Raw genomic sequence first — 20,530 nt, forward strand, 5'->3', positions numbered from 1 at the left:
GGGCAGCCTTTAACTATATGCTGTTAAAAGAAGTTTTGCTTTTGTGTACTGCACTGTTTTACTTGCTGAATTGAAATGAATCTATTAATTTTGAGTTCACAGAACAGCAAACTCCATATTTAAAAGATCTCTGCAAATCTAATTTGAATTGAGCAACCATTAATATTTACTAACACTCTAATGCAGAGTTAACTCTCAGGTTACTTATCACTGATCTAAGAAGAATGCTTTGGGGGAAGAGACAGGTAAGTTTTGATGTGGAAAGGAGTGCAGGAGGTCCGGTGTGCACAGTGGTGTTCTGTTGAGGCACATACCAACCCTGTTCTCAGCCGATGAGTAGACTAAAAGGCAGTATGACAGTGCAGGGCAGAGCATTACTCTGAAGTAATTACTTGAGTCCTGGCTTTACATTTGCTATTTTGTGAGAACTTTCAAGTGATTGGTGCTTTTAAGAACAATTTGTTCCACACATTTATTGAATATCTACTATGTACTATGTATTATGCCAGGAATGGAGTATTCCCTGGTAAACAAAACAGAGTTTGGGTTTGGGGAGGGTGCTTATTTAGATAGCCTTAGCATCGTGACGGCCTCAGGCTTCTCTGCCATCCTTTCCATATCTCAGCTCCTGCTATTCTCACCCATACTCATTATGATCTAGCTATCATGGTCTCCTTTCCATTCCTCAGTAAGGCGTTTCTCACATCAAGTTCTTTCTCCCTAGTTCTTTCCATGGCTTATTCATTCTTTTAAGCCCAGGCATCAGTTGGATCCGTATTGCCTCCTGCCTTCTCCTCGCCTTCTGTAATACTTATTCCAGTATGTGATCCTGATTTACTCTCATCTGTATTATTTATCTCTTCCATAAGAATGTTAGCTTTGGGAAGACCAGGACTGCATTGTCTTTACTCATCATTTAGTCTCCAGTTCCCATTATAGTTTCTAGCTAGTAGGGACTCATAAAATATTTGTTGAATGGGTGAATGAAAGCTGATATCAGTGGAGTCAGTCATACGAAGGTAGGAAGCAAAAGCTAAGACTCTAAGTTGGGACTGAATTTTCTCTGATTAAAGAGTTGAAATGATAAAGTGACAGAGGCAAGGGTTTGTTGGGCCTTGTAAGTGCTGTTAAGGAGTTTGGATTTTGTTTGAATTTTAGTAAAAAGATTTTAGTCTGGAGTTTTAATGTAATTCAGTGTATTTCCTAAGTGTTCTTTGGTAGCTCTGCGAAGAGTAAATTAGGGAGGAGTAGAATGGAGGAAGGAGATGGGTTCGAGACTTTTATAGTCGATAAAAACATTGCTTGGATTAGGCTGGTAAAATGGATATAGAGCAAGATGGGATAGATGTAGGGTGTATTTTAGAGGTGGGGCTGACATGCTGATGTGAGGAATGCAGTAGAGATGAGTTAAGGATGAGACCCAGATATTTTGTGTGTGCAACTTGGTAGGAGGTGTTGTTATTTACTGAAATGGAAAATCTGAATGAGAAGCAAGTTTGGAGAAGACATTAGAAATTCCATTTTGATCACATTTGCATTACTGAGAATTCCACATGGGTTCCAAATAAGTAATTTAGAGGAGTCATTTGGGTTGGGTAGAAATTTGGGACACTGTCAGCATATAGATAGTATTTAAATTCATGACAATGAGAGATATTACTTATAGTGTGTGGCAAGGAATCAGAAAAAAGCTCAGGACCTGAACTTGGGGAATTTCTAACATGTAGATATTGAGTAGAGGAGTGGCAGCTGAAAAGGACTTGGAGAAGGATTGGCCACACAAAGAATAACTGGAATGTGTCTTGGCAATCAAGGATTCACAGGGCAATCTGGAAGGGTAAAGACATGGCTGCTAACACATACTGCATTTTTAGAAACATATAACATACAAAATAAGAAAAACTTTGAGAGGACAGATGAATGTACTTGAAGGGTTTTAAAAAAGAAGGATATTAACATGTCTAACAAATAAATGATGGCTATCTTGTTAGCCTAGGAGTATAATTATTTTTTATTTTGATATTAGTGGAATTTTTGACTTTTTAAATAAAGTTGGGAAGTAATGAATTTTTTTAAAAAGTATAACTTGAAGCTGCAAGTGCTTTTTTTCTAAGGGCCAGGAGTAATGGTGTTAGTGTCACCTAATGGCAAAATGAGATATTGCAGCCATATTTATATGCTGCAATGAACAAAGTAACCGAATTAGAAAAAGAACATTTCTGGGGGAATTTAGGCTTAGATCAGCAGGCTACTATAGTTACACGGTCCTCTCCTATTTAACCCTGGCTTACTTGTTTTACCCCTTTTCATATTACCCTTTGGTCACTGAGCAGGTCCTTTTTATTGTCTTTCAGGTTTCAGCTCAAATATTACCCTTTTGGAGAGTCCTTTCCCACCACCTTACTTACAGCTGTCCCTACACTCCTTACAGCTAAGCTACCCTTTGTCACATTAACCTCTTTCATTATCTTCATAGCCTTTAGAGCAGCGGTTCTCAACCTGTGGGTCGCGACCCCTTTGGGGGTTGAACGACCCTTTCACAGGGGTCGCCTAAGACCATCGGAAAACACATATATAATTACATACTGTTTTTGTGATTAATCACTATGCTTTAATTATGTTCAATTTGTAACAATGAAAATACATCCTGCATATCAGATATTTACATTACGATTCATAACAGTAGCAAAATTACAGTTATGAAGTAGCAACGAAAATAATTTTATGGTTGGGGGTCACCACAATATGAGGAACTGTATTAAAGGGTCGCGGCATTAGGAAGGTTGAGAACCACTGCTTTAGAGTGATTTGGAATTATCTTATTTGCGTCATTGCTTGTTTTCTCACTAGATGTCAGCTCCAGGAGAGCAGGCTGTTCACTCATGTAACTCCAGTGCTGAGTGCAGTGTCTGCTATGTAGTAGTATTCATGTTGAGTTAAAGTGTGAATATTTGGAGAATGTTGAGTTTCTGTGGTGTAGAGATCTATCCAGAAAATAGAATTACACTGTATTTGATCACTGTAACATTGTTTGCTACATAAATGCAATGTGAAAGCTTTGACCTCATAAGTGGTAATGTGTCTGGAAAAAAAAAAGATATATGGCTTAGGGTGTTGAATTGTATATTAGTTAATTTTAGTAACATAAAATATTTTTGAAAGTACTATATATGGTCTTGAGGAGATACGTTTTTTAAGACATTTAGATTTAATTACAAAATAATTCTGTGAATATATTTGTGTGTGAATTTGTAGATACTTCTAATATCATGCTTAATATTTTCCTCTATTTATTAAAAACAATAAAAATAGTATTTATAGGAGAAAAATAGTTAAACAGTAGTAGTTGAGATATGGGCGGGTTTATATTGTTTTTCGGGGAACAATATGGTTCTGTTAGTCTGGAAACTCAGGGCGAAGAGAGTATATTTCCATTATGTGGCCCAGTCCAAGAGGGTAGCTTCCCTAGTTTTGAGATAATTGTCTAGTGAGAAGAATTCTTCTTCACATGGGCCATTTTTAAAGGCTGAGGATTGATCAGTTCATGTTTTTATTCAGTAGTTTTTGTTTTTGTTTTCAATCCTTGCGGCTTTGAACAGGTGGATGTGGGAAGAGATTTTTGCAGGACTGAAATGGAGGTCAGAGCTTCCTTACAGAAGGTTACTGGGTCATCGGATTCTGTGGCTGCACAGAACAGTGAAGAATTTGTTTTGGTTCCTCAGCATGCAGATGATACTTCTACAAAAGATGAAGAAAAACCTGAACTGAAGGTAGTTTTTCTTTCCTACAAATGATACTATTTTAAATTATGGCTTTTTTAACTAGGTGAAAGGAGATGTATAAAATCCAAAGGTTTTTCTCAAGTGTTGACTGTGAGAATAGAGTCAATGTTTGATGTATTTAGAGGCTTATTATTTGGTTTGTATATTTTTGAAATTTTTTGCTTTTGGTTATTTATCTTTTAATTCGGAATTTAGAAAGAAGGAATAGACGAGGAGAAAGAGAAAGGATAATTGAGAATTAGACTTAATGGTTAAATCTTACATAAATTTATCTGAATATTTTTATCTCTCTTACTACTGGGTTAAGTTGATTATATAAATAGTTATGTTTACTTTCACTTTTTTTTGTTATAATCTCAAATCAGCTGGTAACATTGTAGTATGTGATTTAACAGTTGACTTGTTTAAATATTTTAAAAATATATGTCTTTTATTTTTAGTGTTTGTATTTGGTTATGCTCCTTTTCCTTTTTCATTTTTGTGTTGCCTTTCCTAACTCAAAGAAAAAAACAAGCAAACCCAGGTATATATGCATGAGAATTGCATAGCTATCTTCTAGAAACAGGAGTAGAGAAGGTAGTCAGAACTGCTACATATTTTTTAAATGATTTTTGTTTAATTTAAACTATGGCATCAAAGATATATTAGTATACAAATCTAATAAAATTATATAAAAATCAGGTTATTAAATACCCATTTTACCTTATGATGAAGATATAGTTTTATAATTTTGTTAAAATAATCAATAGCTTTATTTAAATTTATTTAAATTTCTATTTAAACAAATAACTATTTAAATTTCTTTGAATATCTGTATTTTAGTATTAATGTATTTAAGATGTTATTTATTACTTAGGTTTTGTGTCTTCTCTGCTTTTAAGAAAAACCTGAGTTAACATAAATATAAAGAAATTAGCAACACTCCTCTTGGCAGCTAGAAAACAAAATTTATAAAGAAATCAGAAATATGTTTATGTTATGATAAGAAATATGACATTTTAAATGATATCACAGTAGACTGTGGCCCATTTAAACTTATCAGGTTTTCCCTAAAGCCCGTACATTTAAGATTATTTGGTTCTGGAATATGTTATGAAATACTAAAAAGAAAATAACAAGAAAAGAAAATCTCTGTAAACAAGTTCTCAGATCAGATGTACTTGGAAAGTGCCTGAAGCATTTTCTGAGAAATCCTTTTCTGAAACTAATAATCTTCTAGTTTGGCTGTTTTTGTAATTCAGGATTTTGTATTATATCTAGTAAAATTTGGTAAAACTGTATAAATTCTTGATGTTAAGTTAACTATATTTAAACAAATGTTTAGATTGTTTTAATTTCTTCTTTAAGTGAAATATTTTATTCAGCTCCAGAACCATAATATGATTGAAATAGGATTGTCTTGCTTTGTCTGTAGATAGTTTCTAATGGTGATGAACAATTGGAAAAAGCCATGGAAGAGATTTTGAGAGATTCTGAGAAAGGGCAAGGCAGCCTTCTTGTGGATCGTCAAAGTTCCAGTGAGATTTCAGACCATTCGCTTGGAGATGTTTCAGCCAGCCAAACAAATAAGCCATCTCTGCAGTTAATTTTGGATCCATCAAATACAGGTACTGTACTGAACTCATAGAAACCATAGGAGAAGTGGGATAAAGTGATACTGAAAATTTAAAAATCCTGTTAACTTTGTTTTTAAGATCAGGGCCACTAGCTTTTCAGTGCTGGTTGAGAGCTCCCACTTTGGTTCTTATGTTTCTGTGAAATTTTGCATTGACTTTTGAGTGTTTTGTTTTTTTTTTCTTTAGAAATTTCTGCACTCAGACCATCTTCTCCAAGTGGATTGCCGGAAGAAGATAGTGTTTTATTTAACAAACTGACCTACTTAGGATGTATGAAGGTTTCTTCCCCGCGTAATGAAGTAGAGGCTTTACGGGCAATGGCAACTATGAAATCTTCGAGTCAGTACCCCTTTCCTGTTACTCTGTATGTGCCAAATGTTCCAGAAGGTTCTGTGAGGTGAGCTGTAATCCTCCTTCTCCTCTTAGACATATTGCAGATTTTGTGTGATGGTGATGATGTTATATCATAAATCAGCCTAGGACTTACTGTTAATTCACTTTTACTCTGTAATGCAAAGGAAACATGTTTAGGCTTAGACTGCGTTCCTTATTTGCAAGGGGCATGTGCAAAATTATACTTAGAATATAAGTGGAAATATAACTATAAAATACATGTAATTCTGTTTTTGTATTCTGAAGAGCCTAATAGCATGCCTCCACCTTGTCATTAACAGTGGGTCAAAAAATTGGAGTGAGCCCTTCATTTTATGCTCTTTTCATCAGACTGGAAAGAAGCAAAATGGTTTTTTTCCTTATACTTAATTAGTAATAATGTTTAATGTCATCTGAACCTTGAATTTCTATTTTTTTTAAAATATATTTTTATTGATTTCAGAGAGGAAGGGAGAGGAAGAGAGAGTTAGAAACATCAATGATGAGAGAGAATCATTGATTGGCTGCCTCCTGCATGCCCACTACTGGGGATCAAGCCCGCAACCTCAGCATGTGCCCTTGACCAGAACCGAATTCGGGATCTTTCAAGTACGCAGGTTGACACTTTATCCACAAACCAGCTAGGGTGAACCTTGAATTTCTTTACATGTAAATCAGATGTTACTCCAACATTCAGCCCTCCAGTGGCCTTCAGTCACACCTGTGACTATATTCTTTCTCCTCGCTGTTTTTTTCTTTTTCCTTCATAGCACTTTTCCTTAACTCGACATTATATACAACTTACTTGCTTATTTGTTTATTGTCTACTTTCCTCACTAGACATAAGCTCCATGGGAGCAGGGTATTTCTATTTTTCCCTGCTGTTACTTCAGTGTCTAGAGTAGTATCTGGTCCAAGTTTTCAGTAAATATTTGCTGAATGAACAAATAAGTGTACCAGCTCTAGGAAATTAGGTTGAATGTATCCTAAACCTTTAATATTCCCTGAAAGTTGTCTTAATCTTTTTTCAAACTCTTCCCGATTTTCATCATTCTCTAAAGTTTAGAATGTGAAAAAATGTTAGCTAAGTTCTAAAATAGCAATATAAATTGCAAGGTTTTGGTAAAAATGCTTTGAATTTTTCAGAAAAGGGTTTTGTAGATATATTGTTTGTATAACTGTTAAAAATTTCAAAATGCCTTTTAATGTTACCTGTTTAGTTTCAAAGTACCAAATACTTCTTGACAAACCCAGTGCTTTGACTTGCCTCTGTTTTTAGTGGATACCCCTCAGTTTCACAGTTTGAGACCCTGCAGTGTTCTTGAATTTTTAGATCAATCTAGGGCTTGGAATTTGTATAGGGAAAGTCAGAGAATAATTTGTTCTTAAATTCCACAGACTCCTTATACTTCTTTTTTTTTCTCTCTCCTTATACCTTTTAAATTCTGCTGTTAATTGGATCTGTGGAACCACTCTGACCGTTTTTGTGATAAAAGAGGTCTCAGTTGAACAGTGACCTGGGGCTTGGATAAACTTACAGGTGCTGCTCTCAGTAGAAATGAACTCCCTTTGGATCGTCTATGCTATTCTGTGCTGGCATTCCTTTTCCTTTTCCTGTAACAGAACAAGACTAGCATTTAGGGATGGGTGACAGGCAGTAAGTGAATTAGATCATAGGAAACATAAAAGTGAAGTAATTGTCAAAAGAAGGTGAAGAATTTGTGTGCTTATACATTATATACATATAGCAAGAATATGAAGACAAATGGTTTTCTCACATTATTAGTACCAGTTTATTTTGTGATTTTAAGATGATTATGTTTATATGTTATTGGCATAGTAAAACTATTTGCTTTTGTTCTTTGATAGTTAATATTTTATTTCATTTTCCACCACTGTTCTGCAGAATCATAGATCAGTCCAGCAATGTGGAGATAGCATCTTTTCCAATCTATAAGGTGCTGTTCTGTGCACGTGGACATGATGGGACAACAGAGAGCAATTGCTTTGCATTTACAGAGAGTTCCCATGGTTCAGAAGAATTTCAGATACACGTTTTCACCTGTGAAATTAAAGAGGCAGTAAGTATAATATATTTAGCAATTGGCTAAGGAGACGAATTAGAGTAGTATTTTTGAGCCCTAATCTTAGTCATAAATTTGTATGTATGAGTATGTACCATATTATATAAACTTGGAGTATATTTCTAAAGAGAAAGAGCATATTTTTACTGGCATAGAACTGAATATGGAAAAGTCAAATCTTATAACTATGCAGGAAAGTGGTATTATAGGTGGGGCACACTCAGCCTAACAGATGTAACAGGAGAAGGCCACTTGACGAGCTGTCCTCCCACCCCACCATGGTAGTCATTGCTCAGGATTAGTTAGAAAGAGGGATTTTTTTTGCACCGTTTTATTATTTTGCCCAAGTTGATTGGTCCATGTGATTTGAAAAACTGCCTCTAACAATACCTTTTCGTCTGCCGGGCATGATGGTTGCATATTGCTTGCACTTGGATATTGTACTAAAGTGGTTTCATAGAGCTCTGTAGTTTCACTAGAGACTGTTTTTTACGTACATCCACTTAGCGGCTGGCTTTGGCTCTAGAAAACTGGCCTAATTAAATATACAAATGCTCACATACAGCAGGGTGTCAACTTGGAGGCCTTTGAAGGGGCTAGGAAGTTCCTTTTAGCCATTCTTAAGTGGTGGTTTCTTCTAAGACTGGAGAAATAATTCAGAATCAAATGGCTGGTAAATACATGGGGAAATTTCCTTCATTTCTGCATCTGTTAATTAAAAAGAAATTGCACTTTTAGAACTTTAGTACTTAGGCTTTAATCAATGGGTTTGGATAAGCAAGGTCGCCAGAGTGTGTGCTTTGGGGAATATAAATTGTCAGCAGAAAATGCTGAAAGCTGTAGTTATTGTCTTTGCTCTTTACCATGAAGCGTAAACAAACATTGTATTAACAGGAGTTCTGAGAGCTTATTTCTGGCCACAACATGTAAACTCATAGAAATATAGATTTCTGTGTGTTTGATACTAAGCACGAGGGGCATGTCAGTCTTTATTTCCTGAACACCAAAATGAACATGCACAGACACATGTAACTTAGATTGTAGCCATAGAGTTCTCTACCAGAATCCATGCCTGTGTGAGAAGTAGTTCTGATTCTATTTCAGCCAACATTTATGTACACACACACTCTGATGGTAGAGTGCTGGCATTTCATGTTGGCAGCCACCATTTAATATCCCCGTGTGGTTTCTGGACAATTGGCACTCAACAGCAAGGAAGTGAAAGTTGAAGAGTTGCAAAACCTGCTGCTTGAAGAGGCAGAAACACTGCGGCAAAAGGAAGTGGAAAGGGACCTGGCTGCAGCATTCTTCTTAATTGTGACGGTATGAAACTCTCTTTGGATTATAGCATCCACTTATTTATGGGTGGGGAAATCTTTGTCATTTTTGAGGTTTTTAAAATTTTTAATTTTTAATTATTTTTTATTATCCTCATCCAAGGACATGTTCATTGACTTGAGAGAGAGAGAGACAGAGAGAGAGAGAGTGAGAGAGAAACATCATTTTGGTTGCCTCCTGTATGCGCCCCTACCAGGGATCGAACTTGCAACCTAGGCATGTGCTTTGACTGGGAATTGAACCGACAACCTTTTGGTGCTTCGGATGATGCTTCAAACAACTGAGCCACACTGCCAAGGCATCTTTGTCATTTTTTGGAGCTTTAACAGTGAGAAAGCATGGATAAAACTGGGGAATTCTTACCCTTACCACTTTGGATATGGTATTAAATAGTATTTCTAGAGAGAATATTTGGTACTTTGCAGGCTGTGAGCAAGTGATGTCCATGTATTTTTTTTATTTCCATGTATTATTATTATTTTTTAGAGTACACTTTTCAAAGTGTTACATTATAGGACATTGGTGGTAAAATTCATTGCTTGAAGGAGAATACAAAATTGTCATTAAACTTTATTACAAGACATCCTTTCTAGCCCTGGCTGGGCAGCTCAGTTGGTTAGAGCATTTGCCCGATATGCCAAGGTTGCGTGTTTGATCCCCGGTCAGGATACATACAAGAATGAACCAATGAATCCATAGATAAGTGGAACAACAAATCGATGTTTCTTTTTCTCTCTCTTTCCCTTCCTCTCTCTCTAAAATAAATTAATTTAAAAATTTTTATGAAGAAAGGACATCATTTCTAAACGAAGATAACCTCGTGTAAATATAGAGCTTATGCCTGGCACAATGCTGAGCACTTACTCAATACTCATCACATCTCCATGACATAGATAGTATTTATTTAAACTGGTGATCTTATGCTCCTTCTTGCCTGGGGCAGTCATAGTTTATCCCTCTTCTCCAGGTGTATTATTAATGGCACTCCGTTGTGTTCTCAGAAGTGCTCTGGTTTGTTTGGCACATGTAGTTACCCTTTGCTTATCTGAAGACTAAGAGAATAGAGGATGGAGCTGGGTTTCCAATGGAAGTCTCTGACTCTGAAGCCCCATGTAATTTCATTAACAACTTTTCTGTTGCTTTAATATTGTAACAGGCAAATATGGATTTTTGTCATTCATTTATGCTTTATAAAGGGATTGATTGGTCATAGAGTTTGCATCCCACCTGCCTTTGGTTTTTACCCATGCTTTTATAGAAGATCTTCCTCTCCCCTCAAAAAAACAATTACCCTTTAATTAATTTAAAGTCTTTTTCTTACATCTACCAGTTGTCAGGTTATTTGGTTCCCAGAAGTTTCTTGTTCTGTGGTGAAGGGACAACTTTAGTCCTTAGTATTTGGGCTCTCTTGGTGAGCACAAACAATTGGCAAAGATAGTTTAGGAACATGTGATAGACATTATTATTGCTTAAATATGTACTGTGTAGCAGTGTTGCTAATTAATTTGTTTTCCGTTGTTTTCAGAGTCCCCGGATGAGACATGAAGAAGTAGGTTAAGGCAAGAAGATGTCTTTTCAAGTAGGAAAAGCAACATGGCTACCACTACCAGCTGTACTGTCATGCTCTTATTTCACCATGTAGTCCCACAGGCAGCAGCCAGCAGCAGTGGCAGAGGGGAAGCTGGCGAAGGTGATGGCCTCTTTGGACCTGTGGCACAAGGATTAGGGGTTCTAACCCCACAGAAGATTTAGGGCACATTTGCCTCACTACCCTAGATGTTCTTCTACAGGACTCTGCTGGAGTGAATCTCAGTGATCTGTGGCGAAAGATCTGGGATCCAGCCCAAAGAATCCTGCTGCCGGTGATCATTGTACAGGAGAATGACGGGCTAGGCTTCTGCTGAAAAAGTGAAATATCAGAAAGCATAGAGAAAAAAACCAAGAAGGCACCTATTTTTGTTACATTTTTATGGATATATTATACAAAACTGTTCTTAAAGATACTTTAAAAGGCTTAGTTGACTCTTTAAGAATTTATTTCTACTAGTCAGTGTGATCGTTTTCTTCAAAACAGACTTTGATGTTTGTGTTATTTGTATGTTTTAACATACTTATCATTCATTACTAGCAATTCTCAGTGTTATATTTTAGAAGCACGGTTGTTATCATCTGGTTTTAGGCATTCAGAGGTGTTTTATGAGAAATATTAAGGGTATCATTGGGAAGATCTTAATTCTTAATGCACTGGTTTTTATTGATGTTATTTTAGCAAAACACTTTACTTCTGAAATTAATTTAGAAGTTATGCTGTTGGTGTTTTCTGTAGATTTTTATAAATTTTTAAAAAGTTTATTTTATTTTATGATATGCCTCTTATTTTAGCCCCTTTCACTGAGTAATAAATTTGAGTGAGATGTTTTAAAAATTTTAATACATATCTTTCCAGGTGTCTTTTAAAAAATGATTTTCCTACATTTATTTTTGGGGTGAATATTTTCTTGACATATGGTGTTTTTATTTATTTATTTATTTATTTATTTATTTACTTTCCACTTACAGTTTACATTTAATATTATATCAGTTTCAGATGTACAGTGTAGTGGTTAGACATTTATATAATTTACCAAGTAATTCCTCCTGATAAGTCTTGTGCCCACCTGGTACTGACACCTGGTCTTTTTAAAAGAGTTGATTCTCTTTTACCAATATTAGTAAAAAATATTTATTTTTGAAAAATGGGCTAGGTTATTTAATTAACTATATTATTTAAGTAAATGTCTTTTTTAAAAAAAATCCTCACCTAAGGATATGTTTTTACTGATATATTTTATTTATTTATTTATTTATTTGTTAATCCTCACTCGAGGATACTTTTCCATTGATTTTTGGAGAGAGTGGAAGGGAGAGGTAGAGACAGAGAGACAGACACATCAATTGGTTGCCTCCTGCACGTGTCCTGACCAGGGCCAGGGATCGAGCCTGCAACTGAGGTACATGCCTTTGACTGGTATCAAACCTGGGACCCTTCAGTCTGAGGGCCGATGCTCTATCCACTGAGCCAAACCATCAAGGGCTAATGATATATTTTAGAAATCAGGGAAGAGCGGGAGGAAGGAAGGGAGAGAGAGAAAAACATCAATGTGAGAGAGAAATATCAATCTGGTAGCCTCCTATATGCTCCCTGGCCGGGGATCAAACTTGCAACCTAGGTATGTACCCTAACTGGGATTTGAACTCACAGCCTTTAGGTGTACAGGACTATGCTCCAACCAACTGAGTCACCCAGCCAAGGCTAAAATAGCACTTTTTTAAAATTATTTTTTTTACTATTAACATGTAGTACATATTTGAGAATTTGGAAAATACTGAAATAAAATATATATATAAATAAAAAATATATATATAATTCAAAATTTCACCAGCGTTAAGATTTTGGTGTTTCTCCTTTCCATGTATCTACATGCACTCTCCTTTTCACCTCTTCAGAACCAATAACACAATAACAACAACAATCCCAACATAGTTTTGTGTTTAATTAGTGCTTTCTATAGGTACTGTGTTCTGGGGAAAAATTGTACTGTATTATGTCAATAAACTTTTGCCTTCTGCAAAGAAAAGGCCTATTCTAGTACATTTGTGTGTGTGTGTGTGTGTGTGTGTGTGTGTGTACGCGCGCGCGTGCGCATGGAATAGTTGGCATACATAGAAATGTTTGCCATGGCTTGTGTTAATTTCCTTGTCATGATATTGGTTACCCGGTTTGTTCCAGTAACTATAAATATTGGTCATTATTGTTTCTGAAGCTCTCTACCTTACTAATCTGTGGATACCATTCCAGCTTATTTACCACTCTAGAATTCACAAATGATTTTCACCTTTTGTTGGAAATAGCAACTTGTAAGATACGTTCAGGACTAAATGCAGTTTGATTGATATTAATGATGTTAATGTGCTGTTATGTCTTTCCTCCAAAAAGAGAGAAAGGTGTAGTCTGATCCTCCCGCCCCCCATCATTCTCTACCTACTCTGGCTCAACCCCATATACTTAACCTTTTAAAAGAGAAATTCCTGAGCCTTGCCATCTACTTTAGAATTTGCCAAGTTTTTTTTTGACTTTTTTTGATGTGGTATGATGTGGTAGGCTTGCTGATAGCTTTGACACAAAGAAAGTGAAATAGACGATATAGGAGAGGAGAAAAAAAGAAATATAGTTGGAGTTTGACTATACAAATGTTTGAAAAATTATGTAAAACAGGGAAAAAAGGTATTTCCCTGTTTTCACATATAGTGTTTTCTTAAAAATATGCTGAAGTTGAATGGGTAAAAAGAGACCAATAGACTTCACATTTTATTGGGGGTTAGGAGGTGGGGAGTACTCAAAGAACCAAAAGTAGTTTAAAGTTCCTATTTACACTTTACTTTGTAGGCACAATATTCAATGACATATTCTTAGCATGTTCTTTGGTTCTGTTTTCCTCTATAACACTTAAATTACTGAGCTAAGTCAAATAAGTATCCAGTTGGGACTAAACATTTTTGCTTTTGGCTTACCTAATAAGTCCTCACCTACCTTAAGCACATTCAGCTTTCATGTATGTGCTGGAATGTAAGCTCCATGTTAACTGCTGTATAATACTTAGTGCACCGAACATGTTCAAAATATATTTGCGGAAATAATGAGTAAATTTATCGTTGTTTTAAATGCATAAGATTTGAGGCCTACAGTTTTTGTTAATGTCAATCCTTTGCTGTTTTTATTCATTAATATAACATTAAAATCAGATGACACATTAGAATATTAAAATTTTATGTGCAATGTGATATTGCTGAAGTTAAACATTCTTATACAGTTAAAAGTTTATATTTAAGAAGCTATGAATTTGGCATTGGCAAGGCATTTTAGGGTAATATAGGTTAATATGTGTAAGTATGGCTGATGGAGGTTTGAGAATTACTTGTTTTTGAATGTGATAGACTGAATGTATGAGAAAAGGTAGAATATATGAATATAACAAGATAGAAAAATGGGGAAAGACCCCATACTTTAAGAAACTCTACTGTTGATGAAAGTGCTCTTGTTTCAAGCAAATTACAAAATATTACAGTCCTAGACAAATATAATTCAGTGAGTAATTTGAACCCACTCTATTTAAAGTGAAGGATTTATTAACATCCAGAGAAGTCTCTTTACTTGTTCCTCCCAATGTGAGGTTTTGAAAATATGACCTTTGTTAAACCCTTCTTATTTCATCATGTTTTCTTTGTTCAACCCATGAGTGGTCCAAGAGATTTGGAAGGTCTTTTGTGCTTTAGGCTTACACAGATGTGAGATGGTATGTTGCTTCTTTTGGAACTGAGGGAAAGAATAACTTCTGGAATAGTGTGTGATATTTCTCCACTTTAGGGGAAGTGTATGAGGGTGGCTTACTACTAGTAAAATAGATATGACCATTTCAGCATGCATTCTGGAATCCTGCAATACCTTTATATCACAACCACATTGCGTAACAACACTGGAAACAACCATTTTATTGTGTTTGTTTATCGCAAAAACCAGTATTTGCTTCATTCTATGCCTAAATGTCTAGTCCTCTGAAGCTGAGGGAAGTGAAAAGAGAAATTGACGACTTGGGCTAAAACCTTGTTTGTGTGTATTGATTGGGGAGGTTTAGATGCCGGCATCATTCTAGTAATTATCTTTCAATTCATTCGTTGCAATATACTATATTCTGAGGTCTAGACTCATCTATAAATAAATAGAGATCTTTTGTGAACTTAAATATCTTTATTACTGTGTTTAAATGCCAGATTGAAAAAAGTAGCCATATATATATATAATATTACAGACTATACAACATATATTATAAACTGTATATATGCCTATACTATATCTGCTGAAGAAAAATGTTATGGTAAATTATAGATTCAAGAATTAGGAGAGAAGGGTATAAAAATGCAGTTAAAGCCTTGCCTAATGGTACTCCCATTTTTATTCTTTTAGGTAAGCAGAATTTTATATAGTTTCTGTACAGCATTCAAACGTTCTTCCAGACAAGTGTCTGATGTTAAAGACTCAGTTATTCCTACACCCGACAGTGATGTGTTTACCTTCAGTGTCTCCTTGGAGGTAAAAGAAGATGATGGAAAAGGAAACTTTAGGTGAGGTTATTTGGAATGAAAAAAAATTGATATTGTGCCTGAAATATGATATTGGCTAATATAAAGAGGCCAGAAACTATACAATGTTCGTTTAAAGCTTTAAAATGCTAAAGAAATATTTGGTGAATGAATATGTTTCACTTTTCTCCTGATTTAAAAATATTTTAGTAAGTGATTTTCTTAATATTTAAAAGTCTTGATATTTATTATAGAAAACTTAGTAAAATAATAAAGGTAGAATAAAAAACAGCTGTAGTATTGTCAGCTAAGACAATCACTTTTAATATTTTAGTTATTTCCTTTGTTTATTTCTAGGAGGTATTTTTTTATTTTTTGTCATTGTTGGATTTTTTTTTATTGCTAAAAGTATTACAAAGGGATACCCCCCAGTGTCTTATGTCCATTGGTTATGCTTATATGCATGCATACAAGTCTAGGAGGTATTTTTAAATATATTCCTATACATATAAATTTTTCTTTTAACTTTATAAGAATTTTTTGTTAAAATGTACTTAATCAAAATTATTTTTAATGGTTACCAATAGTATATTGTGTGGTTTGACCATCATTTACTTAACCAGTTCATTCTATGGTATATTTAGAATTTTTTTCCATTTCAAAAATAGGTGGATAATAGGACACAGTTGTATTCTTTTGTTTTTAATCCTCACCTGAGGATATTTTTGTATTGATTTTAGAGAGAGTGGAAGAGAAAAGGAAAGTCAAATATTGATGTGAGAGAAACACATCGATTGGTTGCCTCCTGCATGTGCCCTGACCAGCCCAGGTGGGGAGGAGCCTGTAACTGAGGTACGTGCCCTTGACTGAATCGAACCCGAGACTCTTGATCTGCAGGCCGACACTCTATCCACTGAGCCAAAACAGCGAGGGCTCCATGTTTTTTTTTTCCATTCATTCCTCACCCCCATTTGTCTTTACACTCAGGGTGAAGGATTTTTATTCCAAGCTCTATGTGAGCCAAACCGGGTAGGGCCAGTCATATTCTAATGATCACTTACTAGTAAGTGCCTTAACTGTGCTTTCAATTTTAATAATTGTTAGGTAGGTATTTTATCTGTTTATTATAGATACAGAAATTGATCCTAGGTCAAATAAGTTGCTCAAGGTTTCTTTCTTTTTTAGATAAGACAACCTATATTTTAGACATTTATTGTTTTAATAACTCTTACGAATATTCAGTCTTGCCTAGGCTAGAATGCTGCAATCTATATCACTTTGTCCATTTTTTATGTATATTTTCCTGGATATATCACAGTCATCTCACATTCTAGATCAGTGGTTCTCAACCTGTGGGTCACGACCCCTTTGGGGGTCGAACGACCCTTTCACAGGGGTCGCCTAAGACCATTGGAAAACACATATATAATTACATATTGTTTTTGTGATTAATCACTATGCTTTAATTATGTTCAATTTGTAACAATGAAAATACATCCTGCATATCAGATATTTACATTACGATTCATAACAGTAGCAAAATTACAGTTATGAAGTAGCAACGAAAATAATTTTATGGTTGGGAGTCACCACAACATGAGGAACTGTATTAAAGGGTTGTGGCATTAGGAAGGTTGAGAACCACTGTTCTAGATGTTTAAAAGTAAGCTCATCTTCTAATTTTTTTTTGCCTTGGGTTTCACTATGTTAAAAGAACTCAGAACTGCACTTCCAGCTAAATCAGACATGGGACTGTCTTTAAAAACAAGTTATTAAATCATATTCCTAAATTTGTTAAATTTAAAAAATAAAATTTGAAATGATGTCATTTACAAAATCTTGTTTTTAACCTCTGTTAGGTTTTGTTGATTATAAAATTACTAGAGGCCCAGTGCACGAAATTCGTGCAAGAGCAGGCCTTCCTTCCCCTGGCTGCTGGCACCGGCGTCCCTCTGGCACCCGGGATACAGGCTTCCCTTGAAGCCCTGGCTTCCGGCAGGTTGTCTGGAAGGATGTCCGGTCTAATTAGCATGACACTTTTTTTATTATAGATAGTTTGTTACTGTGTGGCAGGATGAGAGTTTAGTACATTTTAAGAATAAGGGTGTTGTTGCTTAAATACCTTGTCTCATTCTAATGTTGCAATAGATTATCTTACGTTATTTTATTACTTATTGTATTGATAATTCCTGTTCTTTTTGCATATTTCAGTCCTGTGCCTAAGGACAGAGATAAATTTTATTTCAAATTGAAGCAAGGAATAGAGAAGAAGGTTGTGATTACAGTGCAGCAACTTTCTAACAAAGAATTAGCTATTGAAAGGTAAGCAGCTTGCTCCTAAATGCTACCCCAAACTTGTATTGACATTGTTATTGTGTTTCAAGAGACATACTATTGAATCTCAGCTGTATTAGTCACTGTGGCTTTTCACCATACTTCAGTTTCTTCATTTAAAAAATGAAGATGAGGATAAGAATCATAATACTTTCTGCGCTTAAATAAGTTAGATATAACTGGTTCATTGAAATCTCATTGATGGGAGCAATAAACATGAAATGACTATTTTTTCAGTAACAACTTCTTCAACCCTGTTTGGTCAAATCAATCTTTCTTGCTATTCCTTATTTATATATATGAGACAGATACCTCAGAAGGCAACTTTCCATTTGTCCAAGTCTGTAATAACACAGGCCAAGAAGTATTAGATGTTGAGTACAGTGGGGCCTTGACTTACGAGTGTCCCGACTAACGAGTTTTTTGAGATACCAGCTGTCTCTCGGCCGATTTTTTGCATTGAGTTGACAGAGTAATTGGAGTTAACGAGCTCCTTAACGAGCTCCTTAATGAGCTCGGTCTCGGAACGCATTAAACTCATAAGTCAAGGCCCCACTGTAATTTAACTTTTAGTAATTACTTAAAAATCTTGGAGTTTTATGATTAAGAGGTCTAATAAGCCTCTACTTTAGAGGCATATAGTATACTTATATATAAGGTACAGGCCTTCCTTTTTCCAATGAGAAGCTCCCAGTTTGAACTCCTTGAATGTAGAAACCTTGATGAATAAAGGTGAAATCATTGAATGCCCAACATAATATTTTTTTTGGTTAATTTAAACATTTGCATATACATTTAAAATATATTACACAAAATAATAACTTAGAAATGTTGCTTTTTGTCCATGCTCACATTCATAAGACAACTGTAATTAGAATCTCTTCAATAATCTTCAACATCAGTGTCTTCATTATCACTTCAGCTGCTTTTGGAATAATTTTAAGGCATATTTTAGAGCACATTATGTGAACTCTGCCTAAGTTGAGGTAAAGCACTTTTGTAAACATAACATATTGCTGCATCATTAGAAATTTTATCTAAGCCCCAAGTACCCACTTGCATAATATTAGGGTGGTTAAAAATTATTACCTTTATAACCACTTACTGTATTGCTCTTATTTTAATATAAGTAATATTGATGATAATATCTAACAACTGTGAGTTCATATATACTGCAATAATTACTAAATCCATGTTAAGTTTCTTTGTTTCCTTTTTCACACATTTGTCAGATGAGCTCTGCAAACATAGACTCTAGTGTGATAGGCTTGGTGTTGGAGGATAGATGCAGAGTGGAAGGGGTAAATGGAGAAAAAAGGGGACATCTGTAATACTTTCAACAATAAAGATAAATATACAATAGAATGAACTGGTTAAGTAAATAAAGATAAATTTAAAAAATAAAATTGACTGAGATTGCTTCAGGCTAATGGTCTTCCTTTAATAATAATTTAACAGGCAGAATTTCCTGTGATGTGGATTTTTTTTGGTAACTGCTTGGAATAATAATAATAATAATAATAATAATTATTATTATTATTTAAAAAATACACCCTTGTCTTTTTTTTAAAAATATATTTTATTGATTTTTTACAGAGAGGAAGGGAGAGAGATAGAGAGTTAGAAACATCGATGAGAGAGAAACATCGACCAGCTGCCTCCTCCACACTCCCCACTGGGGATGTGCCTGCAACCAAGGTACATGCCCTTGACTGGAATCGAACCCAGGACCCTTCAGTCCGCAGGCTGATGCTCTATCCACTGAGCCAAACCGGTCAGGGCACACCCTTGTCTTTTATTGGTTATATGTGGTATTTAACATTTTTAAATCTCAAAATGTTAAATGCTGGAATTTAAGGTAATCCAGTAGGTGGCAGTCTTGTCAAGAGAATTCTTAACACCTCTGGATTGTAAACGTTGCTGGCAGTTACCTTTTTTTGAATTATTTTCTTAAGGAAAAGATTTCCAAGCCAACAGGTACTGAAAAATAAATCATCAGGGGCTATTTTCTTCTTACTGTCCAAACAATTTTCTAGCATAGTTTGACATCACTAAAGTAGACAGGTGGTAGTGTTTGAGCTGTTTGTTATTTTTGTGCTGATTTAATTGGATGTTAGTCCATTCTGAGGGTCTTTTGCTGAATTTGCCTAGCATATACTTTTGTCTTTACCCTAGGCAAGTTGTTCCCGTTTGATTTAGAAAGAAGCTCAAGTCACTGACTTCATGTTGCCTAGATGTTAGTTTTATTTGCATCTTTTATCCCCTTATGTAAGTTACTGTATCTATGAAATCTTTTAATCAAATCAAGAGTCTCAGATATCCTAATAACTTTTCTTAATGGACATCCTGAGAATGAGAAAAATTTATTAGAAAGATAACTCTCTTTTTCCTTAGGAAAGCTAAGTTTAGTTATACAAAACGATTTCATTGTTCTCTGATAGTTATTTTAGATGCTCTGAGAGTTAATAATTGGAAGCTTCTGTTTTTCAGCCTTTGGGCTGGAACTTGTGATTAGGACAGAATTTTCAATGTCTTTCATTGCTGGCTTCTGCTGGCACCCAGTAGATGGAGATAGCACTATAGACGTATGTATGTAGTACTACTACCTTTTTAGCGTCAGATACTAAGAAATACTGTGTTTGTATAAATTCACGTATTACAGATGTTGGAGCTCGTATTTAAATAAACTTTTAAATTTGAAATAATTATGGACTCACAGGAAATTACAAAATAGTATAGAGAGGCTCCATGCATACTTCCCCCAGCTTCTCTAAATGGGAACATCTTATATAACTCTAGTACAATAGGAGAATTAGGAAATTGACATTGGTACAATCTATAGATTTTTATTGGAGCTCTTTTAAAAAAATATATTTTTTTGATTTCA

At 35.0% G+C, this 20,530-nt stretch overlaps 1 protein-coding gene across 4 annotated transcripts in view; it reads left to right on the top strand.

Annotated features, from left to right (window-relative positions):
* RABGAP1L (RAB GTPase activating protein 1-like) overlaps positions 1–20,530 on the top strand; it is a 400,947-nt gene that overhangs the window by 18,852 nt on the left and 361,565 nt on the right. For all 4 annotated transcript variants that reach the window (XM_014540906.1, XM_014540905.1, XM_005867681.2 and 1 more), the window contains 6 exons: positions 3,600–3,770; positions 5,197–5,389; positions 5,585–5,795; positions 7,677–7,851; positions 15,194–15,351; positions 17,521–17,631. In XM_014540906.1, the coding sequence (XP_014396392.1) occupies positions 3,600–3,770; positions 5,197–5,389; positions 5,585–5,795; positions 7,677–7,851; positions 15,194–15,351; positions 17,521–17,631 (1,019 nt within the window). Of the gene's footprint in view, positions 1–3,599; positions 3,771–5,196; positions 5,390–5,584; positions 5,796–7,676; positions 7,852–15,193; positions 15,352–17,520; positions 17,632–20,530 lie in introns of those variants that run through there.

Source organism: Myotis brandtii, unplaced genomic scaffold, assembly GCF_000412655.1.
Source record: "Myotis brandtii unplaced genomic scaffold, ASM41265v1 scaffold250, whole genome shotgun sequence".
Lineage (NCBI taxonomy): Eukaryota > Metazoa > Chordata > Mammalia > Chiroptera > Vespertilionidae > Myotis > Myotis brandtii.